The sequence below is a fragment of the Dendroctonus ponderosae genome, unplaced genomic scaffold, assembly GCF_020466585.1.
Source record: "Dendroctonus ponderosae isolate FM_Combo_2020 unplaced genomic scaffold, Dpon_F_20191213v2 Dpon_F_20191213_1, whole genome shotgun sequence".
NCBI classification, from domain to species: domain Eukaryota; kingdom Metazoa; phylum Arthropoda; class Insecta; order Coleoptera; family Curculionidae; genus Dendroctonus; species Dendroctonus ponderosae.
In genome coordinates, this window is record NW_026017110.1 from 5,045,128 (window position 1) to 5,061,306 (window position 16,179).

The 16,179-nt window shown below is 43.1% G+C and overlaps 3 protein-coding genes across 5 annotated transcripts in view; all 3 read left to right on the plus strand.

Annotated features, from left to right (window-relative positions):
- The window catches only part of LOC109534948 (cadherin-related tumor suppressor), a 41,800-nt gene extending 33,987 nt beyond the window's left edge, over positions 1–7,813 (plus strand). Inside the window, exons 27-43 of one of the 3 annotated variants that reach the window (XM_048664844.1) lie at positions 1,225–1,467; positions 1,520–1,803; positions 1,860–2,048; positions 2,101–2,481; positions 2,542–2,881; positions 2,932–3,280; positions 3,454–3,999; positions 4,058–4,293; positions 4,350–4,560; positions 4,619–4,911; positions 4,966–5,217; positions 5,275–5,478; positions 5,536–6,034; positions 6,084–6,365; positions 6,469–6,637; positions 6,690–6,907; positions 6,963–7,813. In XM_048664844.1, coding sequence (XP_048520801.1) covers positions 1,225–1,467; positions 1,520–1,803; positions 1,860–2,048; positions 2,101–2,481; positions 2,542–2,881; positions 2,932–3,280; positions 3,454–3,999; positions 4,058–4,293; positions 4,350–4,560; positions 4,619–4,911; positions 4,966–5,217; positions 5,275–5,478; positions 5,536–6,034; positions 6,084–6,365; positions 6,469–6,637; positions 6,690–6,907; positions 6,963–7,206 — 4,940 coding nt within the window. In that variant the 3' untranslated portion in view covers positions 7,207–7,813. Of the gene's footprint in view, positions 1–1,224; positions 1,468–1,519; positions 1,804–1,859; positions 2,049–2,100; positions 2,482–2,541; positions 2,882–2,931; positions 3,281–3,453; positions 4,000–4,057; positions 4,294–4,349; positions 4,561–4,618; positions 4,912–4,965; positions 5,218–5,274; positions 6,035–6,083; positions 6,366–6,468; positions 6,638–6,689; positions 6,908–6,962 lie in introns of all 3 variants that reach the window. The other 2 variants (XM_048664845.1, XM_048664840.1) reach the window with 2 other exon arrangements.
- Positions 7,814–9,739: 1,926 nt separating this feature from the next.
- On the plus strand, positions 9,740–12,444 carry LOC109534971 (39S ribosomal protein L28, mitochondrial). The gene is made up of 6 exons (XM_019900773.2): positions 9,740–10,005; positions 10,190–10,365; positions 10,421–10,679; positions 11,423–11,569; positions 12,021–12,202; positions 12,274–12,444. The coding sequence occupies exons 1-6, from the start codon at positions 9,985–9,987 to the stop codon at positions 12,341–12,343; spliced, it is 855 nt and encodes a 284-aa protein (XP_019756332.1). The 5' UTR covers positions 9,740–9,984; the 3' UTR covers positions 12,344–12,444.
- Positions 12,445–12,927: 483 nt separating this feature from the next.
- Positions 12,928–15,813, plus strand: LOC109534970 (protein sly1 homolog). Its single transcript, XM_019900772.2, has 11 exons — positions 12,928–13,125; positions 13,194–13,353; positions 13,410–13,623; positions 13,716–13,803; positions 13,856–13,945; positions 14,003–14,290; positions 14,477–14,773; positions 14,839–15,106; positions 15,160–15,304; positions 15,358–15,558; positions 15,623–15,813. The coding sequence occupies exons 1-11, from the start codon at positions 13,098–13,100 to the stop codon at positions 15,728–15,730; spliced, it is 1,887 nt and encodes a 628-aa protein (XP_019756331.2). The 5' UTR covers positions 12,928–13,097; the 3' UTR covers positions 15,731–15,813.
- Positions 15,814–16,179: the final 366 nt, after the last annotated feature.

The window sequence follows — 16,179 nt, forward strand, 5'->3', positions numbered from 1 at the left end:
AAAAACAACCCGCAAACAATTTGAAAATTTAGTAGAGTTTGTGGAGGAAAATAAAGTTTATTTTCAAGACCATTTTCCAATTGTTTTAATAAAGCTAACCTTATAAGACCACCAAAAGAGATATTTTTCTTTTAAATTAAAAACAAATTATAGCTAAAAGACAAAACTACGCTCTGATTAAACACAATTGTTTTATTTATTCCTCGAAGTTAACTTCGAGGGATGCACCTTAATTTCGAAAGCGGCATGTGATTTGATGCTGTTATTCTGAAGCGCTATTTCTTAATATAACGTTCGTCGATAGCGTGCGCCTGTTATAATATAAAGGTTTTACTGATACAACACACCAGTTGGAGCCACATAACGTGTTTGACGGATAACATGCACGTTAAAGTTAACGTGAGTGATACAGCACAGGGCTGATTCATATATAAAATAGCGAGATTTGTCAGCAGTGAGCGGACTGAGTGATAAACGGTTATTTTTCTGTAACACAGTTACAACGTTCCACCTTGGTAATAGGTTTCAAAGTGCGGTTCCAAAAGGAACATGTTGCTTTCTAAATTTTTCATTAAAAATGCAGAATGATAATGATAGTAGAAATAGTGATGGTATATAATGATTGCCTTGATTAAAAACATAGTTCCTAACATTGGTAAACTTAAAATAAAATATTCTAAAATCAAAAACAAAACATGGGTCATAAGTAACCACTTAAGGCACAAAGAAACTGATAATAAACTAGAGTGATTAAATAAAATAAACGGTTTATATGCGAAATTGTTTAAAAATCTCATTTTCATTTAAAAATGAATTAACATTTAAGAATTAAATTTTTTGCTGATGCTTTTTACTGATTCTAGTTCTTCGCTCGTTTATGACTATTGATTATTTAGAAAATAATCTCTCGCATTTCGTTTCACAATAACATTAAATAATCCACAATAACAACAAGCAGAAATGCGTGTTTGGCAAACCTGGACGAAATATTACTCGAGTTGATTTTGCTACCACCAAAAAATAATTTAAAAAATTATGTCAACTTTACAACAGCTGGTGCGAAGTAAGCACAAGCACTGGTTCGGTTTTGTCAGACGGTTCAAAAAAAAACCGGTTAAATCGGCTAGCTGTAACTACGGTTTCAGGTTACACGTTTGGAACACAGTTATTTTAGCGGTTACATTAAATAGCGACCACCCCTACTAATTAGTACTTTTGCTTCAGGTTCTAGCAATGATCGAGGGTTTATCATCAATGGCGAGTCGGGCGCAATAAGTGTGTCTCGAAATCTGGACCGAGAGACGCAGAATCGCGTCATTTTAACGGTGATGGCAAAGAACGCTGGCGGAATCCGGGGAAATGACACCGATGAGGCGCAGGTCATTGTCACTGTGCAGGACGGCAACGACCCTCCCGAATTTCTTCAACTTATCTATCGGGCAGAGGTTTCGGAAGCGGCGCCCATTGGTGAGTAGCAAATATTTCTTCATCTGGTACTAATTTCCGCGTTCTTCAACAGGTACCAAGGTGAGCAGCGTCAAGGCAGTGGACAAAGACGTGCGCTACCAAAACAACCAGTTCAGTTACTCAATAATGGGCGGCAACGTGGACCAAGCCTTCAAAATCGACCCCCAATCGGGTGATATCCAGACGGCACGCGCTCTGGATCGAGAGACTATTTCTGGATATTCACTGACTGTAGGCGCGATTGATACTGGATTTCCGCCGCAAACCGGCACTGCAACCGTCCAGATCGAGGTGCTGGACGTGAACGACAATGGCCCAATATTCGACCCGCCTCAGGTCAGTGTCAGCACTCTCTCCTCCATCCAATTTGGAAAATTGTATTGTTCTGGCAGGTGGTAGGGAGAGTAATGGAAAACGAGCCTCCTCGCACGAAAGTAATGGTGCTGAGCGCCAAAGATCCTGACCTGCCTCCCAACGGGGCTCCATTCACCTACACGTTAGTGGGGGGCAAGGAGCGGGACTTTGTGCAAATCGACAAGCGCAGCGGATCGATCATCACCACTCGGAAAATCGACAGAGAAGTGAGTTTGGAGCTTCAGTTGGATCGCATTGCAATTTCGGATATGCCCATAGGTAACTCCAGAGCTGCACCTAGTGGTGGAAGTAGAGGACAGCGGCACCCCGTCAAAGAGGAGTCAACATCCGGTCAAGATTGTCGTTTTGGATGAAAACGACTCGGAGTCCACTCCGAGGTCGGTGCATCTGGTGGTGCGCACCTTTAGAGGCTTGTTCCCAAGCGGGGTTGTCGCAAAAGTGCAACCCAACGATCCGGATATTACCGGCGACTACAAGTGCAAAATATTGCAAAAACCAGCCTCGCCTGAAGTGCTGCGCATTCTGCATGGCTGCGATCTCGAGTTAGTAGACGCGCAAGCTACTTCCACTTCTAGGGGCTACTCATTGACTGTATCTGGACACGACGGGAAACACCAAGCGGTCATATCGACAGTTACAGTAAGTGCAGTTGGAATTTTGGAATGGCGGTTTTCATCTGTCGCACATCACTCTTTGCAGATGGAGATCAGTCAGTTTGACAACGCAACCATCGATAACTCGGTAGCTTTATTGGTCCGAAACATGACAGCCGTCACGTTCCTGGCCAATCGCTATGCGGCATTTATGGATTCTGTGAAGTCCGGCTTGGGGCGGGAGGAAACGCTTGATCTTTTCAGTCTGCACGACGGCGAGTCGGGCCTGGTGCTGAGCATGGCGGTAAAAAGTCGCGCCAACTACAAAAGCCAGTTATACACCAAGGAAAAGTTGCTGAAAAAGCGCGAGGATTTGATAGGCCTGTTCCGAAGCGAGGACTTTGTAATTGGATACTCCGCCTGCGACGACAACACCTGCGATAATGGTCAGTTATTTAGTGAGATTATGCCCGTTTTGTTAACAGTTTTCTTATAGGGGGCATTTGCACTGAATCACTGATTGCCAAGCGCGCTACCAAGACCGTGGATACTCCGGCGCTGATATTTACTGCGCCGTTGCTTCAGCACGAGTCCGCTTGTCGATGCGCAGACGGTTACGCAGGAGCCACTTGCGCCCAACGTCAAGACCCCTGCTTGCCCAACCCCTGCAAGAACAACGCGCAGTGTCGTCGGCAAGGGTTTGACTATCAATGTTTGTGCCCCCACAATAAGGATGGCAAGCAATGTGAGTTAAACAAGGAGGACGCGTGTTCGGAGAACCCCTGTCAAAACGGCGGCACTTGCAAAGAGGGCCCGGATGGATCCAGCTTCTTCTGTTTGTGCAGGTGGGTTACTTTGGTTGGGTTTTATTTTAGATTAAACAGATGCATTTGTTTACGTTTTGTCAAAGCAACAATGGATCACAGTATGTGAACATTTTCGGGCTCGGTAGCATCCACAACAAAATATCAGGAAACGGTAGCCAAGAAAGCAAACCTTATAAATACCGTTATTGCAGATCCGGCTATCGCGGCAACCAATGCGAGACCCTTTCGGACTCATGCAGACCAAACCCCTGCCTACACGGGGGCCTTTGCCAAAACCTCATGCCAGGCTACAACTGCAGTTGCACGGATGGGCGTTACGGACGCCACTGTGAAAAGTCCACCTGGGGATTCGGTGATCTTTCGTTCATGGCTTTCCCCACGCTGGATGCCGTCACTAACGACATCACCATCACTTTTGCCACCACCAAGCCGGATTCACTTCTCTTGTACAATTTCGGGCTTCAAACTATGGGAAGGAGCGACTTTGTTGCCCTCGAACTAGTGCAGGGGCGTGCGGTTTTTAGTTTTGGCGGAGCCCGTAGCGCTATCATCTCCATAACTGCCACCGGTCGTAATGGTCGTGCCTTGGCCGATGGAAACTGGCATCGAATTACAGCCACCCGCAATGGAAAAGTGGTGTCGCTGAACGTGGGAAGTTGTGGGGAAAATGGGGATTTATGCGAGGACTGTCGGCCTGGTGATGGCGGGTGTTACACGGAAAACAGCGGAGATACTGGGTAAGTGAAATAGACGCATAAAAAGTCGAACTTTTTTAAAATGACGCGGTCTCTCCAGCACCCTGAACTTCAACAACCAACCGCTTTTGATTGGTGGGCTTAACAGCCCCGATCCGGTCTTGGAGCGCCCAGGGCAAGTGCGCAGTGACGATTTTGTCGGTTGTCTTCAAGGCGTGTCGATCAATGGGCGCGCCTTGAACCTAAGCCGTCCCTTGCAGGCGGAAGGGGTCGTCAACAAATGTGTGCGCAGCTTGAACTGCGCAAAAAGCCCAGCAGCTATCGACAGCTGCGCAGGTAACAGCATTAAGGCCACTTCGAGTGACATTACTCTACTCGACTGTATGAGGCAGGTTTTGGGCAATGCATCGACCGTTGGACTCACTCTGTATGTACTTGCGGGACGGACCTTCTAGTCCCCAACTGTCAAAGCGCTTTGGAATCCATCAGCCTGCGAGATGGCAGTTTTGTGGAACTTCCCATAACGAAAAAGCACAAACGGATGCAGCTGCTGGAGAACATGTACATGGGCAGCACCCTGTGGTCCCACCAAAGAGCTAGAAGGTTGAAATAAACTACCTACAACATATTTTGGTTTTACCTAAAACTATTTGGTCCACAGAGCGTCGTCAAGTGTTAGCGACCCTTCAGACCGCAGTGCCAGGTCATCAGCACTCACGCCCGACAAAACGCTCAGTTTTCTTTTCAAAACTGTCAAGGACAGTGGCTTGCTGCTCTATGCCACCTCTAACCGGCACTTCACTTCGGTGGAAATCGTTAAAGGTCGGCTACTCTACATCAGCAAAACGTCATCCATTGTCAACATGACAGATAACGATCGCTATGTGAACGACGGTGCGTGGCACAATTTGACGCTCCACATCAGGCTGCGCAGCCTTCAAGTGATCTTCGATGGTAATTTTTGCAAATAGCTTTAGTTTCATCAAAATAGTTTTTGATTTCTTTCAGGTAATCGGTTGGGTGAAGAACTGGATTCGGCTGGAGTTCATGACTTCCTCGACCCCTATTTGACGTACTTGTCACTGGGAGGCGCTCAGCGCGCTTTCTACTACGTGAACGCAAGTTTTCCGCAGTTTTTCCATGGCTGTCTTTCCAACTTTACCATCAATCGCGAGATTCAACCTTTCGACGGATCGGGCAGTGTGTTTTCCGAAATAATACAAAAAGGCGACGTTGTGGCAGGGTGTAACGGAATTCTTGGTAAATCAGTCGCTCTATTTGTCAGTGTTTTATCATTACGTACATTTTTGTTTTTAGGGGCGGGCAATGCAGCCATTCAGGATCCGTTAAGCATCGGAATCACCTTGGTGATTGTGTTTTTCGTGGTGCTTTTGGTGGCCATTCTGGTCTCATTTGTTGTGTTCAGGCTGCGCAAGCAGTACAAAGAGAAAACAGGAAGCCCCAATAGCTCCAATAACATTCACTCAAAGCAGAATGGCGGCCACAGCCTTGGAACAGTTGGCAAGTTTTTTTACAGTTTTCCATCAAAATATGGTCTAATGGATTTTCTTATCTCAGCAGCAAATGACGGTGTCCTATCGAGAAATCTGCACTCAATGGACAGCTCAATGACTTATCACACAGACGGCGATGTGATTCGTGGCATCGGCTGTGACGTGATTCGTGGGCCGGAGCTGCTGCCGAAGAAGTTCAAAGAGCGCGACATTCACCAGGGCAATGATCTGCCACGGCCCCAGCGGCCGGACATAATTGAACGAGAAGTCGTCACTAAATCTCCGCCAATGAGAGACGACTTGCACCCGCCCCTTCCGCCTTCGGCCAATCACGGGCACGATCACGCCTCCAACGATATGGGCGGGGACATGCCCGAACACTACGACCTTGAGAACGCCAGTAGTATCGCGCCCTCTGACATCGACATTGTGTACCACTACAAAGGATTCCGGGAGGGTGGCGGAGTGCGGAAGTTCAAGGCTACGCCGACGGGGTACCATCACAAGCACGGTCCGGCAAACACGCAGGCGCAACACCGGCATTCGCCCCACCATCCAAGCGGGTGAGTTTAGTTCAACTAATTCAAACATGTCAAAATTTTCAATAAATAGTTTCGTATATAGATTTGTGCCGCGTGCCCCGCCTGTAGCCACGCCTACAGCTCGCGGCCACCAGTCCACTCCCCTGGCTCGACTCAGCCCCAGCAGCGAAATGTCGGCGCAGCAGCCGCGCATCCTCACCCTGCACGACATCAGCGGGAAACCGTTGCAAAGCGCCCTATTGGCTACTACATCGAGTAGTGGGGGTGTGGGCAAGGACGCGTTGCATAGCAACAGCGAACGCAGCCTTAATAGTCCGGTTATGTCCCAGTTAAGCGGACGGAGTAGCAGCAGGTATAGTTACGATATGAACCATCTCATATTCAAATGAGCAACCTTCTTTAAATTATCATGGGTTTCTCGCCTCTTTTCCGTGACCGTTTGTTCGCTTGTGAAGGAAAACTGCTGCGCCACCGCCTGTTTCTTCAACGTCGCCTGCCATGGGACTGACCGCGGAAGAAATCGAGAGACTGAACCAAAGAGCTCGAAATTCCAGCTTAATTTCCACGTTGGAGGCCGTTTCCATTAGTAGCGAGGTTCCACGAGTGGGAGGGAGCAATCATTTGGTAAATAAACGTGAAGCAAAAGGTGTCACTTCTGATTCTGATGATTTTTTAGAGTAACCATATGCGTCACAGTCCAGTGGCGGAGACGCATAACAGCTCGACTAGTACGGATGAGAGCGGAAATGACTCGTTCACCTGCTCGGAGATTGAATACGACAATGCGAGTCTGCCGGGTGACGACAAATATAAGCCTAATGAGAAACAGTCGGGGTGTGGTAGTAAAAGTAACATTCCGCCTCCATCCTGTGATGGGTTTGACTCCTCGTATCGGTGAGTAGTAGCTTTCTGGTTCTTGTGCAGCATTTATTTTTTCTGTGTATGTCAGGGGTTCAATGAGTACATTGGTTGCGTCGGATGACGAGCTAGGAGGGCCCCTCTATAGAGCGGGAACTGGAAGCCCGCCCAGTACGGCCTTGGGATGGGACTACCTACTAAATTGGGGCCCAAATTTCGAAAGTCTAGCGGGAGTTTTCAAAGACATTGCCGAGCTACCCGACACGATGAACAGTCGAGTGCCCAACTCGCTAAGACTGACTAATAACAATAAGCCGAGTGAGGAGTATGTGTGAGATTTTGTGCCGTATTTTTGTGCCTAATAGTCTGATTGTGCCGTCAAGTTTAGGCCCTGGTGCCATATTTTTCACGCTCTCTGGGCGACTTGGATCCGAACCAGTATGTTTCCGTTTGGATAGACAAGTCTGGAGAGCAAACTATTCTCTTGGAAAATTGTGTTTCCGCAGGTACAACTTTCCTCAAAGAACAGGTTTTCCAAAATTGTTCCATATATAGAGCTAGTTCATAAATTTCGAACTAGTTCGAACTCTGTGCCAACAGGCTGGTCTCACGGCGACATGCTAGTTGTCGTGCCAGTTCGAGGTCGCAACTGCGCAACGCCAATCCCGAAAGACTGTTTTTAAAAAATTATCGTGCAAAATGTAAATGCAAACCCTTACCAAGACATCCTTGCATCAAGGACGTGTTTTCTTGCCATATTTTACTGTGTAATATTTTTTTACCCTTGAACAAAGATTACTTCCTATTGTTAAAAGACTTATATCTATCTAGAATGTACATAAAAGTAAAGTCATTTTTTACTGTAATAAGTCGTAGATAGGGATATGTAAAATGTAAAATATAACTTCAGATTCTTATACTTGAAAGAAGATAGTTTTATAATGGTTGTTTTCATTTTTCCAGGACCTACCAAAATTCACAGTTTCGTGTTTAAACCCATTGCTTAACGAACACTTTTGGCGCTGACTACCACAGATCACGGATATCTGTGATCTGTGCAGATCGTAGATAAAGACGAGTAGAGTCGAAAAATAAAGAAGAGTGGTGCAGACTACTCACTAGACTTCCCACTCTATTTGCAGCGCATTTAATATCTATATATAAAGATTTGCTTTTTACGGGTTTTACAACTTGCCTATCTTGCTCCAAATCCACCATAGTAGCCGCAGCCAAGAATGCTGCTCTAGGGGTGGATCTTGGGTAAATCAGGCAAATACAAAGGTCTTCGTAATAAACTACAATCAGCTTATTGGTTGAGCGTTTTTTGGTCAACCGGTTTAAAGAAAGCGGCTTTGAAATCTAAGTGAGATGCTTTTAAAACCTGAAATATCATCAAGGGCTGACCTCCACTAAATTCTTCATATTGACCTTAAAATATAAAGTGCCTTTTTGCCTTATTAGCAAGAGCATCCACACTTATATCCATTTAAGATCTGTGTTAGAATAAGCACTGAAATACTTTACTTATAAAATATACACCGGGTTTGTCTATATTTCCTACCGCTTTTTGAAAACCAGTAATGACCAAGACCAAGGTTTGTTCGTCGGCAATTTTTGCTCCGAAAAAGTAATTTCTGATTTATTTTTATACATGTCTTCCGCAAAATGGTAGTTTTCGATACAAGGTCGTAATTGAAGATGTGTTCGCAGCAGAACACCCCTAACTACTGAAAAAGATGCTACTGTGGAAAACCGGACCATTTAAAGTTGAAAAACTGAGCAAAAAAAGATTGAAGATTGCAAATCTAAGCAGTCCCTACTTAGAGTTCAAGAAGCGTTCAATTTCGAATGAAATGAGCAGCCGAAAAACACTAATAATTGAAGTTGTGTCCGTTGAAAGTTGTTTTGTCGAAGTGTTCAATTGTGTATTGCTTCAGTCGTTGCGTCGATGAAGTGTAATTCACAGCAGCAAAAGACTAATAATTGAAGGTGTGTTTGCAGCAGAATACCCCTATGTTACATAATAAAACAGTCTACTGTGGAAAATTTGACTAGTTAATTATTATTAAATTATTGAGCAAAAAATACTTAACACTCGAACGAACAGTCCTTATTGATAATATGCACAAAAACCGTTTAATTCAAAAAAATAATAAATATTGATCTAGTGTTGAGCTCTCTGGAATTTCGATAATAAAAAGTGACTTCCGTTGTAGATTATCCCCTGAATAACACTTTTTCTCCGCGACATTTTTTCTGAAAATGCCAACGATTTTTCGATATTGGAAAGTTCTCTATTCTCCCCTTCTTCGGTGGAAAGAGTTTCAAAACCAAATATTATTATTGAAAATCTATCAACGGGAAACCAGCAATAAACCCAACTACAATGAATACAGCGTTTTCACTAAACGCAGTTTATGAAACGTACCGAAGCGCTGGTAAAAACGGCTTGTCGTTAAACCAGTTTAATTTCGGCGTTTAACATAAACTTAGTTTCGTTTTTGGTGAAAATCGGACTTAGTGATAGCGCCTTTGAATATAAAACTAAGTTAGTTTTATATTCAAAGGGTAGCGCGGTAGCTCTGACGAAAAGAGTAGACCCCTCACGGCGTGAGCAAAAAATAAAAACTCAGAACTGTCATCACAGCTTAAATATCATAATATCATAAATAAGCTGTGCTGTCATTACATGAGAGTCCCCTGGGCGTTTATTTTCATGCTTTTACGTGAGAGCTCCCGGTATGTATGTTTGTATTGCTGATTGCCTAAAATCGGTGAGAAGCAAATTCGATATTCACAAGCGATATTTCTAATCTATTTCTGCATCACAGATTATCAAACTCTTGATTCAGTCACTTCTGTGTTTGCGCATGATAGTAAGATTCTCACACATGTGAATTGTCACTCGCCTGGTGAATTTGCTTTTACCGATTTTAGGCAATTATCAATACAAAAATTTTCCGGGGGCGCACGCGTACACGCATGAAAATAAGCGCCTTGGTTTTCAGTTTATTCACAGATTATAAAATTATTGATAGTTTATTTTAGGTTATGGAATTTTAAGTCGCAGGCTTTTCTTGAGAGTCCCTTAATTCCTAAACACAACATGCAAAATGGCTTCTAAAACAGTCCAGGTGAGGGACACGTTGATTGTTCATAATTCTAGTTCGATTGTGAGCCAAATTATAAATCGGCCCCGAATGTTCAGGTGATGCGAATGACTGGCTGATTGAAAAATCCTCTTACAATGTTTTTAAATCATTCAATTGGGTGAAAATTTGCAAGTCATGAATCGACTGATCCAGATTTTTGTTTCAGTCTGTGAAGAACTTGGGGATCTTTCAAAAACCAACCATTTTTGATAAAGGCGTAGGAGCTCTTCTGCCAGAGGCCTACCGTAAATTTTACAAAGAGTGGAAGCTCACAGAGCCTTCAGCGGTACATTATGTTCCCGAGGTGGGCAAATGGAAAAGGGACGACATTACCGGCGAAGTGTAAGATCGATGGGTTTAAAGCGGCGAATTTTTTAACGATAGAAGGTCCTTTTAGGAGCCCAGTCCAGAACGTAAAACTGCCCCTGGTGTATCCCAGGGAATACCACAAGCATATGTGGGGCGGGGAGGCTGTGGTGCAGGGATTTCAGATAAAAGATAGGTATTCTAGACGTGTACCCCATTTTTGGGTGCCTGTCCTGAAACGATCCGTCGTACACAGCGAGGTGCTGGACAAGTACTTTTCGGTCATTGTCACCGAGCGCACCATTAGCCTTATCAATGCCAATTATGGTTTTGATCACTACTTACTAAAGGTAAGTGGCTGATCTTGGCATAGTAACTGATCTACGCCGTTTCCTTATATTTTGCGGAGAGATGTTTTCGATTACTGACTGCATATGTTTTGCTAAAAATAGCTTCTATTTAGTATGTTTTATTTGAATATCATCGAAATGTTCAATAACATGTCGGTCCTGCCACATTTAATTCCAAACATGCTCCATATACGTCTTGCGTGAGTTATTGTTATGTTTTAATACTTTTATTTTTGCGACAACAATCATTCAAAGCTTGCGTGATAAGTTAATCGGTCTTTTTTAATCGCCTCATATAGATAAAATTGTTAACTCAAGGTTGATGCAAAGCATTAACGGTTTTGCCCGTGATCTTGGCAATGCGTGGTCGAGTTTCCCACGTCGTTTCAAGGAAACCTTTTTTCAAAACTTGCTCGCATCGCGTGGATTAAAGTATAAGAACTGTCTGAGTAGAGTATATAAAAGAATCGCCTGTTAAACCGATTAAATTAAAAAAAAAACCTAAGTTTGATATGTCACGAATTCTTGGAAAAACTTTGTATAATGCCATTATCGCATAAAAAATACATAATTTAAAAATTACACTCCAGTTAGCCGTAATGTTCGACTTTGTATACCTATTGTATTATCGTTCGTTGTTAGTTGCCATCTCAAAACTAGGCTGCAACATTAAGTGCACATTCCTCGATATTGAACCTTTTTGCAAACATTTATTTATTTCTAGATGTTTTCTTTAATTTCAGACGCCTGCCTGCGACCTACATTCTCTGCTGCCTTTGGGGCTGAAACGGAAAATTCTCCAAGAACTGGAAAATGGGTGTCCATCGTTGAATAGCAAGCCTGATCAGCAGAAGGAAATTTTGGAAAAATACAGAAAATACTTGGACGCTGTGAGTATAACTATGTGATGCCTAGAGGGTTTATTTGGACTTTGATTTCGTTGCAAAGAGCTTTATTAACTACAGCGCTTCGATTGTTGCGAAATGAATGCTGCTTTGATTCCTTATTGCAAGTCGCGGTTCACTAGCGACTCGCGCGCTTTTCGACATATGTATACCATACTTCCGGATACTTTCTTGTACACGATAAGGCAGTTCCTTCTGTTAAGATTTGTCGACTCTAAAGAGGCAATGCGCAAAAACGTTTCCCGATGGCATGTATGTTTATATGGCAAACTTAAATTAAAATTAGTTGCTGCATTGAAAACCAGAGTCCCGCTGGAATAAACTGACTCGCAAGAGTAATAGCTTTCTTTGTTTCTTTCCCTTATCTTGCGCCGGTTTGCCCACATGTTTATAGGTAGTTTTAAGTTGTATTAAAGGCATCTAATGATGGTTTCAGTACACATCCGAAGAAATCGATTGGTACGGTTACTCGTTCACACAAGCCTGTCGCCGCATGGAGAGGCAGATGGAAGAACAAGTAACTATAGTGCCTTTAAAGCACGTGTACAGGGCGCAGCTGATCGACAAACTTAGAGCAGCTAATATAGAGGAAGCAATGGGGCAGTCGCTGAAGTCCAGGTATTTTTTTACTGTGGTGTCTTATGAATGAGCATAAAGCTGGAGCTTTAAATCTGTTGTTTTTTTTTCAGTGAAAGTGGCCTCGGAAACACCTGGCTTCAGAAGATGAACCCCTTTGGCAAAAAGAAACCAACTACCTAAGACTCCAAAGACACTTGTGTAGATTTTTGTTTTTTTTTTTGTATTTAAAGAGTTAAAGTAAATCATAGAAAGCTGCGTTAGGCTTGGAGCCTTGTAAGATATTTTTTGTGATATTTTTCCAGTATTTGTCCCTTGTCCTAATATTTGGGTAGTTGGTGCATTAAACCACAGTCTATTTGAAGCAAACAAAATTGTGGTATGTTTCTTTTTCTTTAAAGTTTGAAGTCAGGTATGTACTACGTTATACGAAAATCAATTTAAGAAATGACAATTTTTGCGTGAGCGGGCATTGGATTGGTGATTTTCACATTAGTGACCGTTCTTGATATAAATTTATTCTTTGGTTCAATCGAACATTCTTTAAAATTTTCCATTCATGGTTTTCATTTTGTTTGAGTAAATGCCATTTACGATAATTTCTGTAGCATAAAAAGAAAAAGCAATATATTATAATAGTATGCGAAATTATACCGAGATTTTTAAATAAATTTATCCAACGTAGCCTTGTCCCAGTTTTTATAGCATATTAATAGAATATTATTCTTTGACCTATAGATGGTGCACTATTCTTCTTAAGCTCATCCATCTAACTTCAAGGGTATTGGGTTGGAACCACAGATTACAGAGTAACCTCTATGGTTGGAACGTCAACATATGTGTTGTGAAGTGGCACGTCAATAAGTTTAAACTTGTTTATTGCAATTTGTGATATAAATTAAAAGTTAACCATCGATTTAAACAGCCGAGCCCAACAATGACTTCGCTGCGGCAAAGGCAGAAAGGCAAGTTTACTCCCACAGTCTAAAGTTTTCTTGGTTATGGTTGGAATAGGAACTGATTTCTGTTTCAGATGCCATAAGGCAAATGTTAAACCTCAACCAGCCCTTCAGCAAGCAGGCTACTTCCGAACCTTCCTGGAAGATTCTGGTTTACGACCGGACTGGGCAGGACATAATTTCACCCTTAATCTCCGTCAAAGAGCTGCGCGAACAAGGAGTAACATTATTTGTGTAGGACTCGCCACAGGGTTGAAAATGGGGGCAATTTCAGTCGGTTTGCTTTGTAGACAGCTGCACTCGGACCGAGACCCGATTCCTGAGGTGCCGGTGGTGTACTTTTGCTCCCCTACAGAGGAGAACTTGGGAAGGATAAAGCAGGACTTTCAAAGGGGCATTTATGATGTCTATCACTTGAACTTCATCTCCCCTATTTCCAGACAGAAGCTCGAGGACTTGGGTTCGGCTTCCATTGAGGCAAATTGCGTTGCCAACATTCACAAGGTAGTAGACATAGTAGACATTCGTTTCTGCTGGTCTGATCGGGAAACGATCTGCATATTTAATCACTGATCAATTTTGACCTCTTCTTGCAGATATATGATCAATATGTAAATTTCCTGTCTTTGGAGGATGACATGTTCGTGTTGAGGCACCAAAACAGCGACGCCTTGTCTTATTATGGTAAAAATGTGCGATCTGAGAGGGTTTTCTTTTTAATCCTGTTGCTTTTCAGCTATAAACAAAGGCGACATTAAAGACACGGAAATGGATGAGATAATGAACAACATAGTGGACAGTTTGTTTTCAGTATTTGTAACGGCGGGTAAATGGCGTGGCTGATGTACTCGTGGCCATTTTCAATAGCTTTAGGTCTTTCTAGGCACAGTGCCGATCATTCGCAGCCCCAAAGGAAATGCTGCGGAACTGGTGGCTCGAAAGCTGGACAAGAAGCTGCGGGAAAATCTATTTGATGCAAGGAATAATCTGTTTTCCGCCGATACGCAGGCGGGCAACTTTAACTTCCATAGGCCTTTGCTGATTATTCTGGATAGGAATGTGGATATGGCCACCCCTTTGCATCACACCTGGACTTATCAGGCTTTAGCCCACGATTTATTGAACTTGGCACTGAATAGGGTAGTGATTGAGGACAGCACACCAAAAGGAGGTGAGTAGTAGTGATGGGAATAGGCGAATTAAACTGTTAATAGAACAGAGCAATTACAAAATCGGCTACTTTTTAACGGTGTTGGATTTTTTCTCCATTTAATTGGGGTCCGTCGTTATCGTAAATTGCTATTGTATGTTTGAATTTAATCCATGATCGAGTAAGATTTTGTAAATTCTCTTCAAGGCGCCAGAGCCAAGCACAAGGCATGCGAGCTGGATTCCAAAGATAAATTTTGGACTAGTCATAAGGGATCGCCGTTCCCCAATGTGGCGGAGGCCATTCAGGAGGAGCTGGAGCAGTACCGTTCCTCTGAGGAAGAAGTAAAGAAGCTGAAGACCTCCATGGGAATCGACAATGAAAGCGAACTGGCCGTAGCGTTGGTGACCGACAACACCGCCAAAATCACGTCGGCTGTTCAGTCGCTGCCTCAGCTGCTGGAAAAAAAGAGACTAATTGATATGCACACTTCGATAGCCACAGGTAACTTTCCTTTTCTCCGCCTGTTTTACTGGATTTTGAATCTTTATTATTGCGTTTGTGTGAAGCAATCCTGAACAGTATCAAAGCGAGGAAACTGGACACATTCTTCGAACTGGAAGAGAAGATAATGAGCAAAACTCAGCAACTAGAAAAGCCGCTTCTGGACATCATTTCGGATCCCGACGCGGGCGACTTGGAGGACAAGTTGCGACTGTTTATCATCTACTACATCTGTTCGGCACACTTATCGGATACCGATTTGAAGAAGTTTGAATACGCGCTTGGGGAGGCCGGATGCGACTTGAAGCCTTTGGTCTATATCAAAAGATGGAAGTAAGCGACTGACAAAAAGCTTTGAAATGTTTGTATCAAGCTATCCATTGCAGGAGTTTTACAAAAATGGCTAGCGGCGCTGCACTGAACCAATACGAAGGTGCGGGCACCAAGACCGTGAACATGTTTTCCAAGTTGATGTCTCAGGGCTCAAACTTCGTGATGGAAGGTGTGAAGAATTTGGTGGTGAAACGACATGTGAGTTGGTGAATGGATTCATTTTTGCATCTTCCGACGTTAAACGTGTGCAGAACTTGCCGGTTACGAAGATCGTCGATAATCTGATGGACTTTAAGAGTAGCCAGGAGATGGACGAGTACCATTACCTGGATCCGAAGCAGCTGAAGCTGGCCGAGATGCCGAAAAGCCGGTCGCCCTTTCAGGACGCCATTGTCTTTGTTGTGGGGGGCGGCAACTACATCGAGTACCAAAATTTGGTCGATTATGCCAAGGTGAGCATATTCAGCATTTATTTTTATGCTTTAAGCAACCTCTAAAATTATGGGCATTTTTCAGGCGAAAACTACAGCAGGGAACTTAAGGCGGATAACTTACGGTGCCTCCACCCTGAACAACGCCAAGCAGTTCCTTCAACAGCTATCTTTACTAGGTCAGGAATTGTAATAGTTTTAAGATAATTTAGTTTGTTTTTTATATAGGCAAGTGTACGGAAATGTTATTTTAATATATACGTTTATAAATTGGAAGTACTTGCCACCCATTAAACACACGCAAGGGTGGTTGGGTCTATCGATGTGGTCGAATGGATTCTTTGGTGGCAAGAATTAATTGTGTGCGACGGATCCCTAATATTTTGTGTAATGTATTATTTGGCCGCAATAGATCTCTAATTAAAGTACATATTAGGGAGCTCTCGCACCCAATTAGTTTTTCTTACGGTAAACCTTCCGTTAAATTCAACGTTACTTTTTTCATCTCGTTTCAAGAAAAATAACGTACATTTTTCGGTAATTTACGGTAAGACTAATTGGGCGCAAGAGCTCCCTAATATGTGTTTTAATTAGAGATCTATTGCGGCCAAATAATTCTTGATACGGTAAATTGAGTTATTT